Source organism: Solanum stenotomum, chromosome 2 (genome assembly GCF_019186545.1).
Source record: "Solanum stenotomum isolate F172 chromosome 2, ASM1918654v1, whole genome shotgun sequence".
Taxonomy (NCBI): domain Eukaryota; kingdom Viridiplantae; phylum Streptophyta; class Magnoliopsida; order Solanales; family Solanaceae; genus Solanum; species Solanum stenotomum.
Window position 1 is genome coordinate 67,568,433 of NC_064283.1, and position 19,785 is coordinate 67,588,217.

The 19,785-nt window shown below is 31.2% G+C and overlaps 1 protein-coding gene and 1 pseudogene across 5 annotated transcripts in view; one reads left to right on the forward strand and one right to left on the reverse strand.

The window, feature by feature from the left end:
- Window positions 1-676: 676 nt before the first annotated feature.
- LOC125856756 (putative UPF0481 protein At3g02645) overlaps window positions 677-19,785 on the reverse strand; it is a 44,969-nt gene continuing 25,860 nt past the window's right edge. Inside the window, exons 1-5 of one of the 5 annotated variants that reach the window (XM_049536377.1) lie at window positions 7,563-7,657; window positions 6,580-6,677; window positions 3,987-4,036; window positions 2,563-2,654; window positions 677-2,157 (exon numbers count right to left, since the gene is read on the reverse strand). In XM_049536377.1, the coding sequence (XP_049392334.1) occupies window positions 793-2,157; window positions 2,563-2,634 (1,437 nt within the window). In that variant the 5' untranslated portion in view covers window positions 2,635-2,654; window positions 3,987-4,036; window positions 6,580-6,677; window positions 7,563-7,657 and the 3' untranslated portion in view covers window positions 677-792. Of the gene's footprint in view, window positions 2,158-2,562; window positions 2,668-3,986; window positions 4,420-6,579; window positions 6,678-7,562; window positions 7,658-12,095; window positions 12,112-19,785 lie in introns of those variants that run through there. The other 4 variants (XM_049536379.1, XM_049536380.1, XM_049536376.1 and 1 more) reach the window with 4 other exon arrangements.
- LOC125856768 (putative GEM-like protein 8) lies at window positions 17,431-19,045 on the forward strand (annotated as a pseudogene).

Sequence of the window (19,785 nt, forward strand, 5' to 3'; positions counted from 1 at the left end):
CAAGTAAGAAGACATTAAGAAAAACAAATTGACACAACTAACAAGTAAGAAGAAGACATCAAGAAAAACAAATTACCTCCGCTCGTCGTCCGGGCTTTGAGTTATTTGTTCTTATTCTCACTCAAGTGAAATAGGGAAGTTAACATTTTTGAAGAGGAAGAAAACATGATGGAGTTTTTGTGACTACATAAATATAACTTAACATATAATTATTATACAAATTTGATATGATTTGACTATTACTTCAAAATTCAATGAACTGTGACTGAAATTCATGCCAAAACTAGATTGACTCTTGCTCAAATTTTAGATTCAAACTCCCCTCGATATTCTTTTGAGATATGACCGTCGAAAATGAAGTTCGTTTGTAGCAAATCAACTTTTTGAACTTCGAAACCCAAAATTCGATCTTGTTATATCCTCCATTGTTCAGATCAGTTACAACAACAAGCAAAAAGGGAAAACAAGCTAAAAGCTTTATGGATTTTGCAATTTTTCTAAATTGCAAAATATATTTTGATAAAACGTAACTACGTTTGGGGCTCGAAAAATAATCAACTACAAATATAGGACTCAAAGGATTTATGGCAAAAAGTTATCTATTATTTAGACAATTCATTTTGTAATTCAGTTATAATTAATTCCTTAATTAAGACATACAATTAGTAATCCCCAAGATTGATAGATACTTGAAATAAACAATATAACATTTAGCTATACAAAATAGAATTAATGAAAAACTCATAAGAAAATTACATGAATGGAGTTGTGAGGAAACACAAGAATTACTACTTACTTAAAGGCACTTATGATAGCTAGAATAGTCTGTATAGTTGTGAGTATGAGGAGTATGATGACTGTCATAGTTGAAGCTCCTACCCAAGGACTACTAAAATAATTGTGCTTCAAACTTGCCTTCATTCTGTTCCATGGTTTTTCATCACAATGTTTAACTGCTTTTGTGAATACTTCTTTGTAATAGAAGTTGGAATAAACTGTGACCCCGTTTCCCATTTTGTTGAAGAGGCTAGCCACTTCTTTGTCCTCTCCTATCCAGTTTGCTATGATTCCTTTACGGCGAAGCAAACTCACATCTTTATCTGTGTCGATCAATTGATCCATAAAAATTGCATAATCACTGAAATATAAATATTGTAAATCAATTGATTGTTGCTCATAAGCAATGAAATTTCGTAGGAGGGTTTCGGTACCATCTACCACATCAAGAGAAGGTATTGTCATCAATCCATTCGCAAACTCTCTATAAAATAAACTTGTATAGTTGACCTTTGTAAATCTAACTCCAGCCTCGGAAAGCTCTGTTGCATTTGGCATGACCTTATTCCACTTGGTGTCATTGTTGTTTGATGATTTCTTAAAATTTATCGGACATGAAACAAGGTGTACTACTTGAAGTAAATGTTTCATATCACGTCTTTCAAAACCATATATACTTAAATTCATCAGACATAAAATGCCGTATTCTGACATATATCCCAAGTTAACAACTTGGCTAAACAATGTGATCGCCAATTTTTCCAATGGTTCATCATCTTTCGCTGTCAAGGAATGAAGCCGGTCGAGGATAAAGAAAGGAAGCTGGTTTTCTAGTAACAACAAGTCTCGGAGTATTTGATTATATTTGTAATCAACAAAATTGATAATTCTGTCTTCTCCGTCTTCTGCATATTTGTTAAAACACTCTCGAATAAACTCAACTACAAAACAACCATCAAGTAACAACATTTTACAAAATTCATGATTATCGTCAGTATCGAGGTATTCTATATCGTCGTAGCACATTAGTGCTTCCTCCTTCATATACTCCAACATACTGATCCAATATTTCACATCAAACTCCTCACTTCGTTTCAGAAACCGTCGTAGGTACAACAGTTTGTACTTTTCCATTGGACGAAGTTGAGCATTTTTCCTATGGTAAGGACCAATAGAGACCATTTTTGGTGTATAAGCATCTGGATTTGATTCACGTAGTCGCACATTTACTTTAAATATGGTACACGATTTAAAAGATGATTTGTCCAAATCCTCGAACATTTTATCAAAGATTTGATTTACACATTTCTTTGTTTGCGAACCTGATGGATCTTCATCATTTGTGTCACTTAATTGATGCACTTCCCTTCCTTCTTCTATCTATAACGGAAGAGTGTAAGAAATTTTAAAATGTTTATTAAAAGCACTATGCAATAAGCAAACAATTACATATTCTTCATAGTTTAACAAGTTATGCATATTTACCTTTTTCGTTAACAATATAAATTAAAAACAATAGCTTAAAACTGGTTTTTAAATTTTAAAAATGCCACATGACTTTAAAACTTACCTCACCCAACCCATTTTCTTTATCCTTTTCGGACCCCACGCAAATTTAAAAAATCCAAAAGGTTTAAAACCATGGTTAGTGAATATGTTAGGATCATGATTCATTAGATAGACATAAAATTAAAGAGTCTAAAAAAAATTATATATTTAATTACCAAAAGAAAAGTGGGATAATGAAATAAAAAACTAATTGATATAGTTGCGAGAGAAAGATACCTCATCTATTTCAGTTTGAAGAGGCAGTGGAATTTGATCATCTGTTGAGATAATGTCAATGGAGTGTTCCATCCCTTTTTCAACCCTAATTCCTACAAAAAGACACTATTTGTAATTTCAATTCCTAAATAACATGGCTATTATTTTACTATTAATCCAAAGCAGTATATTCATTGCAGAATTTGATTCGAAAAGAAAATAAAAACAAAGCAATAAACATCATAAAATACTAAAATCCAACTTTAAAAATAAAAAGATCAGAAAGGATACACTTATTAAATTAATTGAAAACACATGAGCTCTTTAAAATCGACGAAATTTCTTCTCAATCTACTTTTGAAGAAAAGAACCAAAAAAACTACAAAAAATATCAAGTGAATTTCTTCTAACAACTATTTTTATGTCAAAATGCGTGAGAATCAAATAATATGAACATTGTGTAATTACTTCTTCCTCGTTAATTAAAGGTTTCATAAAGTAAGAATCAAATTATTAAATATGGATTGACAATTAATAAAAAAATAAAATAACAGTGACCAAGAATCTTATAAATAAAATAATTATTCATTTGAGTCGACATGTTCTTCAATTTGAGGTACAAAATAATATAATTAATTGGAATCCGGAGCTCAAAAGGCGAAAAAAATTGACAAAAATTTCAAAAGGGTAAATTAAATTTTTTTCTAACCAAAAGGGTAAAATCGCTACTGATTTGACGCCGTTAACAGATCAAAATCGCTGCCCTATCAGCGATTTTGTCCAAATTTTTTTTTTCTTCAGAAAATTGCTCCCCGTGAATTTTTTTTTAAGAAAAATTAAAATTGCTGCTATGGCAGCGTTCTATGGCAGCGATTTTCGTTAATGTTTTTTTTTTAAAATCGCTGCTGTTGCAGCGTTATTATAAATTTTGTGGAATTTTTTATTTTTTTTTTAGAAAAGGCAGCGATTTTTTTTTTTTAAAAAAAAGCTCCTCCAAAATCGCTGCCAAGGCAGTGATTTCTAAAAAAATAAAAAATCCATCAAATTTATAATAACGCTGCAACAGCAGCGATTTTTTTTTTTAAAAAAAACATTAACGAAAATCTCTGGCTTGGCAGCGATTTCCAAAAAAAAAATTCGTTTATATAAAAATGCTGCCATAGCAGCGATTTTAATTTTTTTTAAGAAAAAAAAAATCGCAAAACACTGCACAGGCAGCGATTTTCTGAAAAAAAAAAGTTGGACAAAATTGCTGATAGGGCAGCAATTTTGATCTGTTAACGGCGTCAAAACAAAATCGCTACGTCAGTAGCGATTTTGCCCTTTTGGTTAGAAAAATATTTGATGTGCCATTTTGAAATTTTTATCAATTTTTTTGCCCTTTAGACTCCGGACTCTAATTAATTGATAGTGTTAAGCATAGACGAGAAAGTGAACAAAATTACCTCTTTGGTTTGGCTGTTTCTTCTTTTGTTCTACTCAACTCTTGCTTCTCCTAGATTTTTCATTGCTAGGAAGTATCTATTATATTGAAAAAAATAGAGAGAAGAAATACAGATAATTAAAGATACTGTCTAGATACGTGTAGGGTAGGGGGTGTCAGGTTCGATCTATTATTTTATAAAATTTGTATCATATCAATTTTTGATTATTTTGCCTAACATCATTAAAACTAAACATTCGAATTTTCTTTGACATCGATATGATTTAGTTTATTTTTTTATTTTTTTTTTGTTAAAACATTATAGTAAGAAGGTGCGGAGGACACAAATTAGTGTAAAAAGTTAATAAGTAGGAGTGCGACCATATATACTAATACTAGCGTAAGGACTGCATTTTCTTGTTGTCGTTACTACTTACTAGTAGTTGTAGGACGATTCTTGTAGTTTCTTATTCATATAGTTCAATTATGTATTATTTTATGTAGTACTTTTCTGCTATACTATTTGTTATTTTCTTACTATCTATTATTGCCTCTTGTACTTAATTTCATAATCTTTTTTTCTAAATTATTTTTATCTTGAGCCGAAGATTTATCGAAAATAACCTCTTTTTCTCAACTTTGAGGTAGAGGCAAGCTAGGTTTGTGTACACTCTACCCTCTCAAACCCCATATGTTGTGTTGTTGTTGTTATGTAAGAGTCACAAGTAGAAGCTAGAACACGATACTAAGTATACTTTCGTAGAATTTTGATAAAATTTTCTGAACGCTTCTACTATTTAAAAAGTGATAAATCAAAGGAATACGGAAGACGACAATAATAGAGACCCATTTCAAGAACTGAGTCAATTAAAATTATGTATCTAATAAAAGAATTTTAATTCATATAAAAAAAAAAAGATATCTAATATCTTGTAGCTTATAACTATCAAAGTAATAGAATACCTCGTAATTCAAGATGTTATAACTAATTTAATTTCAATATGATTAGTAGCATATTAATAGGTTTAGGAGGTGGGACTTTATGAATAAATTAATTGCCTATTGACTTGTAGTCATTTTCATCACCCCAGATCCGAGATAAAATATTTAATATTATCATTATTTCCAAATTTAGTATATAAAATATATTTTATACATAAATTTATTCAATTCAACACTTTATTTTGTGGCCTTTCAATACAAAAAAGATCTTGGCCGACAATAATTCTTTTTTGAAAAATCCGTTGACTCAAGTCAATGACTACATATATTTCACGATATTTCACTTTTAAGTACGAAAAAAGAAAGTTAGGTGTAAAATTAATATTACCAAAGTAGGGTAGTTGAGCAGGTGTATTAATACAACAACAAAGTAAAAATATATTAGTTAATTAAGCTCCCAGACTATTTTATTTTTAAGTCTCCTTCTGGGTAAATTAATGGTATAGTACATGAGTATGAAAAGGACGATAAAAAGCATTTTAGTCATTTTATCAAAATCAATGCACTACTTGGTCAATATTTAACACTTACATGTAACTTGCCTTCTCTTTTACAAATTCAATAATTTCTCATTAAATTAAGTTTCACATGATTTGTTGGTAAACACTATTTACAAGTTGTTTAATTATCGTTACTCCTACCGACGTACAGTGGCGGAGGCAGGAATTCTATCAAGGGGGTTCAAATAAAATATAGGCGAAATCCTGAACCCCATAAACCATTGAGCTACTCCTTTGACATATGCTCAGGGGGTTCAATTTTAACTATATACACGTACACAAAAAAATTGATCTTATATATATAGCGTAATTTTTTTTCCGATGACCCCCCTGGACACACTCTACATCCGCCACTGCCGACGTATATAAGTTGTCATGATTATCAAGAATAAGTATTCAAACTTGTTATTTTATCAAAATCAAGATTAAATTAATTATTTTTATCCCATTTAACCCTTTAATATTTTATATTCTTAAAATAAGATTAACTTAGTTGTCCTTGTGAAAATGACCATATATAGTTAATAAAATTATAATTATTTTCATATCGTATGGTAACAATGTCCTTTATATCACCCCAAAATGAACTACGTTACGAAAAAAAAGGAGATATATACGGATGCAATGCATAGTTATAAATGCAACGACTAATATGGGACGGAAATAACATTATAATTAACTCTAAGTCGACTTAGAATTAAGTGGTCAACCGAATATTAAAGCTTCCCTTTTCACTTTATATCAATATCTAGTTTCATTGTCCATTTTTGATAGATAATTAGATAGTTACTATCTTCGTCTCAATCTCACATTAGATGGACACTTTCTATATTTTACATAATAATTAAGAAATCATTAATAGATTGAGTAACTTTACTATTTCGCCCTTTGTTCATATTAATTAGCCTATTGAAAAAATAAATTATGAATCTTCAAAATTTCTTTAAATATCCATATGAAAGGAGAAGTAGCCTAAGAAATTTTACAATCTCTTGAAATTCATCCACATAGAAAATCATAGGGTACACCAAATTAAATTATATATTTAATTGTCAAAATTAAAGAAAAGTGAACTAATGAAATCAAAAACAAATTTATATTGTTGAGAGAGACCTCATCTTTTTCAGTTTGAGAATGTAGTGAAAGTTGGTCATTAGTTGGGGTAATCTCACTGGTTGAGTGTTCCATTCCTCTTTCTTCAAATGTAATTCCTAAAAAAAAAACTTTGTTTCCTTTTAATTTCAATTCATATTATTATTAATCCAAAGCAATATATTCATTGCAGAATTTGATTTGAAAAGAAAAGACAAGCCAATAAAAGGGAAATTATGCAACATCAACTCTCATTATAAGTGTCTACATGTCCAAATCCAAAATGGAAAAGCATAGATTTCAGATGAGGCCAAGTTAAAGAACATAATTATGTATTATGCCTTAGAAAACACATAATATTCTCCTTTTTTATTTGTTTGTTTTACTCTTTTTTTAGTTCATTTTAAGAACATTTCTTTCATTTTTTGGTGAATCTTTAGTTCTAATTTTTCACATGATATGTTTACAATCAAAAAGTTAACGGACACTATGATATATTTTACGCATTTTTAATTTAAGACTATAAGATTCAAAAGGCTCTTTACTTTCTTAACCTCTACATCAAGTCAAAAATCACACAAAACTTTGAATTCTATCAATGAAAAACGTTCGGTGACTATTTTCACAAATATTTTAATTCTATCAATGAAAAAAACAACTAATAGTATTTTCACACATGTTAGTGTTTTAGTGAGAATCTATTTTTCCAGTGAGCTAGTTCGTTAAAAACTGAGTGGGAAAATCTTACTTTGGTAGAGATGTTGTGGGACTCTCTGAAGCATGTAAGTTGTTATAAACAAAAAAAAATAAAGGAAAAAAAAAACAGAAGGTGATTTAAATTTGAAACAACAGAAACAAAAACAATTGTGTTTTTTTATATTTTTATTCACTTTTCCCTTTACACTATAAAATATTATGTAAATCATGGCATTCAAATTGAGGTGTAGCAAAGAATAAAGAGTAATAGTTTAGCATGGAACAAGAATATTTAGAAAAAGAAATACCTCTTTGCTTTGGCTGTTTCTTTTTTATTTATTTGTTTCTTTTTTTGGTTTGTTGTTTCTATACGACAGGTCACCTGTAAATTTATAAGAGAAAATGTGATCAAATATTCATATATAATATAATGTAATATAATTTAATATGTGGTCTTGTTTTGGTCTTTCAACACACAAAATATTGTTGTCCACTGATGGAAAGATAAGGAGAAGTCTGCTGACTCAACAAGTCAATTATTTTGATAGTTTAGAATTCTATAGCAAATATATGTGCATATACTTATTTTTGTGTGGATATATTGCTAAAATTAAAGATCCTAGCTAATTACATTTTCTTATAATCTATCGTTAAATGGGGTTAACATAAAAATTTTGTTGTTTATTTATAAAAATTTGTTTTTCGCTAATTCATTGTTTTCTAGGCTATGTATTTCATTATTATTATTATTATTATACAAGGGATATAATATATTCCGTTATTGAGATGTTGTATGTGTTAATAGTTAATACACTTAAGAGAACGTGAATATAATGTATTTCACTACTTCCTTTGTTTCATTTTATGTGAGGTAGTTTGATGCATGGAGATTAACAAAGAAAGGAAGACTTTTAAAACTTGTGATAGAAATTTGTGTGGCTGTAAAACATTTCATTAAGGGTAAAATAGATATTTTATAATTAAATTGTTATTTAATATAGAAATGTGTCATTCTTTTTTGGACTGATTAAAAAGGAAAGTAAGTCAATACAGAAAGAGTATTATTATTCTCAAATACATTTATTCTTCGCGCGAATACAATATATTCTACTATTATATGGAAAGTTTTCTCTTACTTTAATTTTACTCGAACTTTTAAAAAGTAGTTTACATCACAAAGCAAATCAGCCAACTCAAAAGTTGAAAACACCACATGTGAACACAAATCTTGATAGCAAAATTTTTTTGTCTTCTTTTGTTGTTAATGGAATTTGAAGTTTGACATAAATAAATTACTCCCTCCGTCCCTATTTAGTTGTCCATATTTCCTTTTTTAGTTGTCCCTATTTAGTTGTCCATTTTGACAAATCAAGAAAGGACAACAAATTTTTCCTATTATACCCTTATTTACACTTCTTGAAAATTATAAAAGTGTGTGTTGTTTCCCTCCAATTTATTTCACTTGAATTCAAAGAAGTGGTTGTAATTTTGAAGTGAAAAATTGTCATAAGGGTAAAATTGTAACTTCACTGTGCTAATCATTGTTGCCTTAATCTGTGTGTCATTTCTAAATTGGACAACTAAAAAGGGACGGAGGGAGTATTTGAAAAGAGAGATTGAACATGCACTGCTACTCCCAATAGAAATATATATAGTTCTATTACATATGAACAAAAAACATCCCTGTAGTATGCCATATCAAGGGTTCGCTCGGGATCCATAATGGTCCTGAGTGTTGACCACGTTTAGAGTGTAGGCTCTCGGGAATGACAATTTCGCCTTGGTTAATATTTTGTGATTGGAAACCAAATACTCCTTAAACAAACTTTTCACATGTTATTTGCATAATACTGATGGCTTTCTGCAGTGAGAGATCAATAAAGCACTATAAGGTACCCCTCTGCTCTATTTTTCTAAAAAGTAGGAAAAAGCTATCAAAGAAGTAAATACAAGTTTTTGGAAGCCAAATGGTCTTGGATGGTAAGTTATATAGGGGAATATATTTTTTCCCTTTATATAGAATGTAATTGTAAAGATCATCTACGTCTAACTCATCATTAAAGCTAGCTTTTAAGGGGAGAATTGCCCAAGTCTATATAAACAGACCAACATTTTTCCCAACCAATATGAGACTTTTACACACTCTAACACTTCCTTCATGCCCAGGCCCAACTGGAGTGTGGACTGGAAGCACAAAAATCACCCCAGAAGCCAACAACTTGCCATTGAACAACCAAGCCTGAGAATCTCTCTGTAAAAGATAATAACTTTTTCAATTCAGAATATTTATTGGAAACAGTCACCCTACCTCATACAAAGTAGGATATTGTCTGCGTACACCCAGCCTTCTCAAGCCCTATAAATAGAATCACACTGAGTATGTTATTGTTGTTGTAATTCAGAAATTGATCAATTCAATTTCGCCATTGGAAAAGCACTTAGCATAGAATGAATAAATGATATCACACTCATAAGTTATAAAGAGTCTTATGTAATAGTTGTATATCTTGAGATGCCTGCGTTGCAACCGATAATATATTAAATTTATCGGTTCATTTGTTTTTTTTATATAGATCTTGAAATAAACTAATTAATATTCAACTATAAAATACAATACAAAAACATTTAATGAAAAGCTCATAAGCTCATCAACACACATGCAAATTCCATACATGAAGTTGTGAGGAAACACTACAATTGAAATAAAAACTATACGTACTTATTTAAAAGCACATGTGAAAGCTAGAATAGTCTGTTTAGTTGTGAGTAGGAGGAGTATGATGGCTGCCACTGTTGAAGCTCCTGCCCAAGGACTACTAAAATAATTGTGCATCAAATTTGCCTTCATTCTGTTCAATGGTTTTTCACTATAGTCAATTGCTTTTATGCATTCTTCATTGTAATAGAAGTTGGAATAAACACTGACCCATTTCCAATTTTGTTGAAGAGGCTAGCCATGTCCTTGTTCTCTCCCATCCAACTCTCTATGATTCCTTTCTGGCTAAGCAAATTCACATCTTTATCTGAGTCGATAAGATAATCTATAAAAGTTGCATAATCACTGAAATATTTTGTTTCTACATCGCACGATTGTTGCTCATAAGCAATGAAATTTCGCAACATGGTTTCTGTATCATCATCGACTTGAAAACAAGGGATTGCCATAAATCCATTGTTGAACTTTATATCAAATAAACTTATGTCATCCTCAAGGTTGACTTCGCCCAATAATCTATTAAAATATCCAACTTCAACGAAGCTAACTCCAGCTTGTACTTTTCCATTGGATGAAGTTGAGGATTTTTCTTATGGTAAGGACCGATAGAGATCATTTTTGGTGTATAAGCATTTGGATTTGATTCACGTAGCCCCACATTTACTTTGAATATCGTACACGATTTAATTGACAAATTGTTCAAATCCTCAAACATTTCATCAAAGATTTGATTTACAGATGTCTTTGTTTGTGACCCTAATGGATCTTGACCATTTGTTTCCTTTATCTCGATTATATGATCCACTTTCCTCCTTTCTTCTATCTGTATTGGAAAAGAGTGATGGTTAAAATTTTGCATAACAAGTTACCTTACAAAGTTTTTCTTCATATGCTTAAAATTCTTAACTTTCAAAGTCTTTTGTCCCCCTCTATATATTCCGTTTGGCTTATGATATATATTGCCCCAAAATTTGGACAAAAGGAAAAAAAAAAAAGATAAAAAACTCTTGAAATGCACCGATTTGTAGGTGTAAAACTATGGTTAGTGAACATGTTAGGACAATGAGGTAGACCTAAAATTACGTGGAAGAAGGTAATTTAGTAATCTCTTGAAATTCATGATAGCGAAAAATTAAGGTACAATTTTTATTTTTTTTGTATGGATGATATCAATTAATTGTTTATGTATTTTAATCAAATCGAAAACTAATTTTGTAAAGTTGAGAGAGACCTCATTTTTTTCAGTTTGAAGAAGTAGTGGAATTTGATTATCTATTCAGGTAATCTCAATGGAGTGTGCCATCCCTCTTTCTTCTACTCTAATTCCTACAAAAGAATGTCAAATCCATATTATTATTAATTCAAAGCAATATATTCATTGCAGAAATTGCTATGAAAAGAAAAGACAGCAATTAAGAGGGAAATTATATAACATCAACTCTCATGTTACTATATGAAGAGAACTTTACTAAGTATTGTCAAAACTTCTAGAAAAAAATAAAATTTGATCTTAAGTAAAAATAAATGAGTCGGATGTCTCTTTCATTTTCTGGTAACTTGCTAGTTTTAACTTTTCACATAACATGTTTACGATCAAAAGATTAAAGAACACTTTGGTACATATTATATATTTCAGTTTAAAATTATAAGATTCAAAACTCTTTTTACTTTTTGTATCAAATCAAAAACAGACAAACGAAACAGAAACACTAATAAAAAGTTTGATATTCAGTGGTTATTCTCACAAATATTTTGATTGAATCAATGTGAAAAGAAAAAATAGTATTAGTTTTTTTAACGCATAAAATTTAGGAATTTTGTCAAGATTTTAGTGAAAATTTGTTTCCTACCATATGTGTTTTTACAGTAAGCTGGTTCATTGGAAAATAAGTGGAAAAAGTTTATGTTTTATAAAGCAAAATTCCCATTGATGTGCGGCAGAAAAAAGCTCTATTTTTAGCAAAACTAATAAAATGTTTTTCTTCCAAAAAAAATATATATATTCTCATTCACTTTTCCCTTTACACTAGAAAATATTATGTAAATCATGTTATTTAACTTGAGGTAGCAAAAGAATAAGAATAATTGTTTAGGATAGAACAAGAAAAAATAGAAAAAGAAACACCTCTTTGGTTTGGCTGTTTCTTTTTCTTTAGTTTTCCTCTTTTATTGGTCTGTTGTTTCTAATCTACGAGACAGGTCACATGTATATTTCTTTTTTATAAGAGAATATTAGATCAAATATTATTCATATATAATATAAAATAATATTTTAATATGTGGTCTTGTTTTGGTCTTTCATCATACAAAATATAGCTGGCCAATGATGGAAAGATAAGGAGAAGTCTGCTGACTCAACAAGTCAATCATTATTTAGTTTTCAAAAAAAATAAAATCGAAGTCTATAGTGTGAGAAATTGACATGTTTGTTGTACACAGGGATAAGGCTATGACACTTCTTTTCTCACTTTCAATGGGTTCAGGTTCGATAGCCACGAAACGGAGAAGAGAAGGATAAGTTGCGCACTTTAGGCCTGTTCCAGGTCAGTCGCTCAAAGAAAGGAAAGTACGTCGTGAGCTGTAGGCAGGAAAGAGAAAATAGAAACTAGGGTCCACGTAGACTATTCGGAGGAGGTATGCTAATCAATGATCTACTGATGTAGCTGGTGTTACTGAAGCTTTTGCTAGATATGCTATTGGCTTAACTGGCTCTAAACCCTCCCACCGGATAAAGGAATGGAATTTCAAGTACAAGTAGTCGTCTACACTTAAAAGCTTTCTTGTCTTCACTGACTTTGGAGAAGCGTTTGCCGGTAACCAAAGCCTCACTCTGATTATGTCGTGAGGCATAGAGAAGTAGCTAGACTATGACCGAAATCTCAGAGACACAATATAATTAAATTAAGGTCTATCACCTCTAAAGCCTTTTTGTTTTTGTAATTTTGTACACTTTTTTGGTTTACGTGACATTCAGACATCTCCCATACGCCTCAACTACATGGAGTCACAAAGTGTGTCACGTAAGTCAAAAGATATATATAAAATTATCAAAAAAATGAGTTCAGGAGGCAACACGACCTTAGTTTAATTGAGGTGTGTCTCTGAGATTTCGATTATAAATCTAGGGGTACTTTAACTTATCCCTTGTACTATAATATAAACATACATTTTTTAAATTTCTAGCCTTTATATGAGTTTTGGAAATCATTTCCTTGATATATTCCATATGCATTTTTTCTGCATATATACAGTGGACATTTCTCTTTTTAGGAAAAAATATGTGACACGGAAAATTAGGTATTATATTTATTTGAAGTCCAATAGTTTAAAAGAATTACATAATTTAATGAGAGTTTGGAGTTCTATAGCAGATACATGTGAATACAGTTAGGCAAGATGTTACGTGTTGATATATATTTTTTAAGCACATGAATACAATGAATTTCATTATTGTTACATACAATTATAAGATATAATGTATTTACTACAAAGATATTATATTTTATCATAATACACTTAAAGAACGCTTAATATAATATATATTACTATTAATATGTACAAATACACTTATTATGTGCGCTAATAATCATTATATTTTGTAATTACATAAAATCTCACTATGATTGATATCCCAAATTTTCCCTTTTTTTTCATGGGTATGAATTTGGTATAAGAGGAAGACATATATTAGCAACTCATGTATTATGTGTATTAGTTTATGAATATTTGGAATATATGTGATCAAATTTGTTTGATCTCAAATTTTGTGGATTTATTGGTAATGTACCTATTAAATGATACTCATATTTTATTAAATGAAACACATTATTATTTTTAAAAAATGAATGACAACTTTCTTTGAAAGTTATGTGTCATGGAACAATAATTTAGGTTTATCTCTATTTAATTTGTCAGGTGTATAAGTTCATAAATTTTTGAATTAAGTGTGACCGTTTATGTTTGAGTTCAAATTTTGTGGGTCCACTGATAACGATATCTATTAAATAATACTTATTATTATTGAAAGGAACCTATGGCTTTTTTTTGAATTATATGTCACGAAACAATAATTTAGGTTTCTCTCATATTTTCTTATGTATCAGTCCATTAATTTTTTAGAATGTGTATCATACTCTGATTGAGCTCAAATTTTGTAAGTCCATTGGTAACTACCTATTGAATGATATCATTGTTTTTGAAAAGGGGAAGCCTCTTTTTTGGAGTTTATTTGTATGAAGAAACATAATTTCAAAATTATTCAATTTTCGTTTGTATTTGTTGATGATAATTTAATGAATATGTGTTCAACTTTGTTTGAGCTCAAATTTTATGGGTCCATTGATGTCGATCTATATATTGTATGATACTCATTGATTTTGTAAGGTGCACGCCACCTTTTGATGAGAGTTTATATGTCACGAAATAAGAATTTAGCATCATCTATTTATTTTTTTGTATTAGTTCATTACTTTTCTGAAATATGCATGTGTGACCGACTTAGATTAATCTCAAGTTTTAAGGGTCGATCTATTGACTATTATTGACTGCCTATTAAATGATATCCATTATTTTTTATAACTGTATGCCGCCTTTTAGATTTCATGTATGTGTTACTAAACAAGAATTAGGATCATCTTGGTGTTTTGTGTGTATTAGTTCATAAATTTCTAAAATATGTGTGACTGACTCAAATTTTATGACTCTATTGATGGCAACTTATTGAATGATACTTATTATTCCCTTTTTTAAAGTACGACACTTTTATGGAGTTTATTTGTGTCACTAGATATGAGGTCAAAATTTTTATAATTTTTTATGTGTATTAGTTTATACATTTTTTGAATTATGTGTGACTAACATAGTCTGTACACAAATTTTGTGATTTAATTTGTGACGACCAATTAAAGGATAGTTATTGTTTTCGAAAGGCCTAAGTCCTTTTTCTGGAGTTGATGTGTCAATTTTACTATATGGTTCAAAAACTTGACAAAATGACATCAAAATGGTTAGCTTTTTCTCTTACTTTGTTCTCAACTTGTAAAAGTAGGTTTACTATTGATCAGACAGCAAATCTGCCAACTCAAAAGTTGAAAACACCACATGTGCACACAAATCTTGATGATAAAACAAGTCAGCATGAGATTAGCTTACTGTAATTGACCAAACAGCCAAAAGAAGAAATTTCAAAACCTTTACAGCAAATTAAGAAAGATCCAATCTTTTACTATTACTAGTAAATGGGCTCGTGCTTCGCACGATTAGAACATTCTTCTTAAAAATTTATTAGAATAGAATTTTTCTTGTATTTTGATGTTATAGTATTTTTATATTAATTTATTTTAAGAGTACAGTGATTATTCAATTGTAGTTTACCATTTGTTTTATTAAAAGAAAAGTCAAAAGTACAAAAAACATTATTTTCTTCTAGTTTACATAATTTCATTTTATAGATTCATTAATTTGTTTTTGAAATTTTATAATGGTTAGTTTATTTTTATCATCTATATGAATGGTTACATAGTGTCTTTTATTAGAGAGTCAAATAAATATTTTTCTCAATTTTCTTCTTTGCAAATTTCGTTAGTATAACACTATCAATTACTTTCAAAATATTAAATATTTTTTTTAATATATATATATTGTAAACTAATGCAGTCAGAAGGCTAATTCACCTTCCGGGACTTGACATAGTAATCACTTCCTAAGTGAACATTTGAGTAGCAGATCGCAATGCTCCTCTAGAGACACATTTAAAATATTATGCTTAGGTTCAAACAAAGGGAGCTCCCCTTCATTTTCCTTTTCACCTGGAGAAACATTTAGGCAAAATTTGCATAATTAATACCAAGTCTAGTCCAAGTTCTGCTTGAGAATCTCTCTGTAAAATATAATACCTTTGTCAATTCAAAATATTTATTGGAAACAGTCACTCTACCTCACACAAGATAGGAGTAAGGTCTGCGTACACCCCAACCTCCCCAGACCCCACAGGTGGGATCACACCGGGTATGTTAACGTTGTTGTAATTCATCAGAATATATAAGAGGGCGTTGATCAATTCAATTACGCCATTGGAAAAGCACTTAGCATCTAACCCTTAGCACCAATTGAAACTCAAGGAGATTTCCATCTTCAGCTACAGTATTCGGCTGAACATTGGAACAGTAACGAGAAAAATACTCCACTACTCTACATGCATGAACTTAACATGCTTAAGCCTCTTTCATCCATCCCCTTCATATCATCTCCATAGCATATTCACACTGCTCATAAGTTATAAAGAGCATCTTAACCGTTTGGTACTGTCAAATATCTCCAATTGCCTCAATAGTTCAAATCTCAAGTCGGGAATGAAGTTTTGGCTGAATAGGAAATCCAACCGAAAATCTAAGATTTGAGAGTTAGATCATGTGTTATTATATTAGGTGTAGCTTCAATCAAGTTAAAATGACTGACCTTGACGACGGGAAGAAATGAGGGAGATACATATTCTTGCACAGAGAATCTAGAGAAGTGAAAAAAAATTATAGTTGTGTATCTGAGATACCTGTGTTGCAACCGCAGGCCTTGTGCAGCAATCGCAACACTAAAGATTTGATAGCCAAGGAAGAAAGTTGTGATTGCGGTCCTTGTACCCGTGTAAAGAAGATCAAGTTGTCCCTTGTGAAAAGCTTGATGCACTATCTCCCTTCAACCCTTTGAGCGAATGCAGCAAAAGAAAAGGAAGGAATATCCATAGACCGACCCCATCATCTCCACAGTGTAGGAACTATGAGATCACCCCAAGGATGCCTTCGGCATCCAGGGATCATGGACCGACCATTGAACCCATTTAAATAAGTGGAACGCATTAGCTGTCCACTCTCAGGTTGGGCAGTCAGGGTTGGAGAAGGGTAATGACTCATTCATAAAACCAGTGTTCTTAAGACAAAAGAGTTGGGAGGAAAGGCAGAAGAAGATGGCATTCGTTATCGGAAACTCTCAATGTCAATGTCAACCCAGCAGCCTTCGCCGTTGGTTAGCACTATAAGCACAATGAGATGACAAAAAAGGTAAGATTAGGTAACTGCCTTATAAGAGAAGCTAATCTAATCTAGAACTGTTGGCCCTATGTAACAGATTGAAATATTTGAATGGATCCTCTTTTTCCTTTGCCTGATTTAGTAAGCAACAAATCAAAGTTCATGGATGACTCATTCATGATCCACAACCACTACTTACCTTTAATGTCATATATAAATCCGTGTCATCATCTTGTTAACCTTTGTCATACAAGACTAATAGTTTTACTATTCACCAAAAGCCTTCTCTTACTTTTACTCAACTTTGTAAAAGCAGCTTACATCATAAAGCAAATCTTCCAACTCAAAAGTTGACAACACCACATGTGCAACAGTTAGTAGTTAAAAGATTCATCAACTTTGCCCAAACTGCTGTCTATATATATAGTGCTGCAAGGAATGTTATCAAACCATTAACCAAAACATAATAATATCTCAGTTACCTTCATAATATATCAATTCTCTTCCAAATCAGAAGTCACAATGAAGAACTTACTCGGTAGAAATGAGGTGGGTGTTCCCATGAGTTCAGCAGTATACTCATTTGAACGGCAGCAAAAAAGACTATTGTCTCTATCTGCTTGCCAAGACCATCTTCCATCTGCAACTTCAAAACACTTGCCTAAAATAAAGCAAAGTGAGTATTTTCCCTCGAAGAATAATCGACTTGTTCTTGTATTAGTTATAAAGAGTATTAATGACCCTCGAAGAAGAGATCATTAAAATCAAATATTCTTGAATATGCAGGAAAATCTGTAATTAGTAAGATGAACAAACTTGGAGAAAGGATGGACTGTCTTGCACAAGGCATCCGCGAGCATGGTGAGCACTTATATTCATGATGAAAACTTAAAAAGAACAATCGGAAATTTACAATATTTTATTTAAGTTAAAAACTAGTATTTCGAAGTTGAAATTGTGTGCGGACATGAGTTTACGTAGAAAAGACAAAGTTGCAGTATTGTGAATGAAAACCATCACCTCACTAGAAAAATTCCTAAAATAAGTTCTTGAATAGTTTAATGACTATTTCAAATACTGAAGTTCAATATTTATAAATATGGCGCCAAACATCAACTTGCAAATAATGACATCAGTTTTCGCAAGTCAAATCATGGCAATACACTAGTGTAAATCTAATGAACAACAGATAAAGGGAGTCAAGATGTACAAAATTTTGTGCAATAAGCACTAATACATGTATGAAAGAAAGTTCTGATGTGAAGCCCTTAATGTTTCAACTTTAATTGTGCAGTGAGCCTTAGTCCGAAGCTAACGGAAACTGTGAAGGGAAAATTGAGCCTCGGAGCAAAAATTCTTCAAGTAGGAGGGTTGGAGAAAATATTCAAGCAGAAGTTTAGTGTTAAAGATGATGAAGAGCTATTGAATGTTTCTCAATGCTATTGATCAACTACAGCTGGTCCAATAGCAGGCCTTCTCTTCATCTCTACCGATAAGATTGCTTTCTGCAGTGAGAGATTAATAAAGTTCTTATCTCCAACTGGAAAGTTGCTTAGAATCTACTATAAGGTACCACTCTGCTCCGTTTTTCTTCTAACTCTTAATTTTGTATCCACGTAAAGCATAATCTAATAAGCCGGTTCACAATTGCAGGTATCGATCCCAATAAGTAAGACAATGAAAGCAAAAGAGAGTGAAAATAGGGAAAAGCCATCACAGAAGTATATAGAAATAATTACAGAGGATGATTTTGAGTTCTGGTTTATGGGATTCCTTAATCATCAAAAGACTCTGAGATATCTGCACCAGGCAATTTCAAGTACTTCAAGCAGCTAAGAAGACAACATATTTTCCATTCTTTTTTCTTTTTTTTTCTTCTTACTTGCATTCATCAATATAAAATGTTGATGCAAAACGAATGTACAGATCTGTTCAAACTTGTAGTTAGCTCCTTCGCTCAAAGGAGATATTAGGTGTTTTAGGCTTTGAGCTGTTAACACAAATGTATAGACTTATTGTGAAAGTAATGCAGTCAGAAGGCTAATTAATCTTTTGGGACTTCGCATCGTGATCACTTCCTAGCAAATCGCACTGTTTCTCGAAAGACATATTAAGATATTGGGGAATAAATATTTTTTTCTCCTTTATATAGAATCTAATCAATCTCTTAGAGATCATGAGAACCTTGTGATTTGATATAATTTATTTATTATTTTTATCTGGTAAAAATTTTCATTATTAACAAGGCCAAAAAGGCCATATACAAGAGGTATACCTACCAGTGAAGGACCTACACAAAGATATGGCTCTATACAAAAGACACCCAATCCTCTATACAACCCGTAACTACATGGGTGCAAAAAAAAAAACAAATAAGGGATCGGAGACTACTCCTCAACAGCCAAAAACTCGATTCATGCCGTAGGAACAACATTCTATGCCCTGCACTTTCTCCTGCTTCTTCCATATTTCCAGTAAAACAACAAATCTTTCACAATTCTTGGAATTGCCCATGACATTACAAACCACCTGAACATGTCCCACCACAGTCTCATGGCGTAGCTACAATGAAGCAGAAGATGATTTACGTCTTCGCCCGCCTCCTTGCATAAGTAATACCAGCTGATGCAAATAACTTCTGTTTTCCTAAGGTTCTTCGACGTCAAGATCACCCCTCTAGCAGCTAACAAAGTGAAAAAGCACACCTTCCTCGGAACCTTGGGAATCCGAATAGACTTAACAGGAAAACCCTCCTCAACTCTCAATAAAAGCTTCTAATAGAAGGCTTGACAG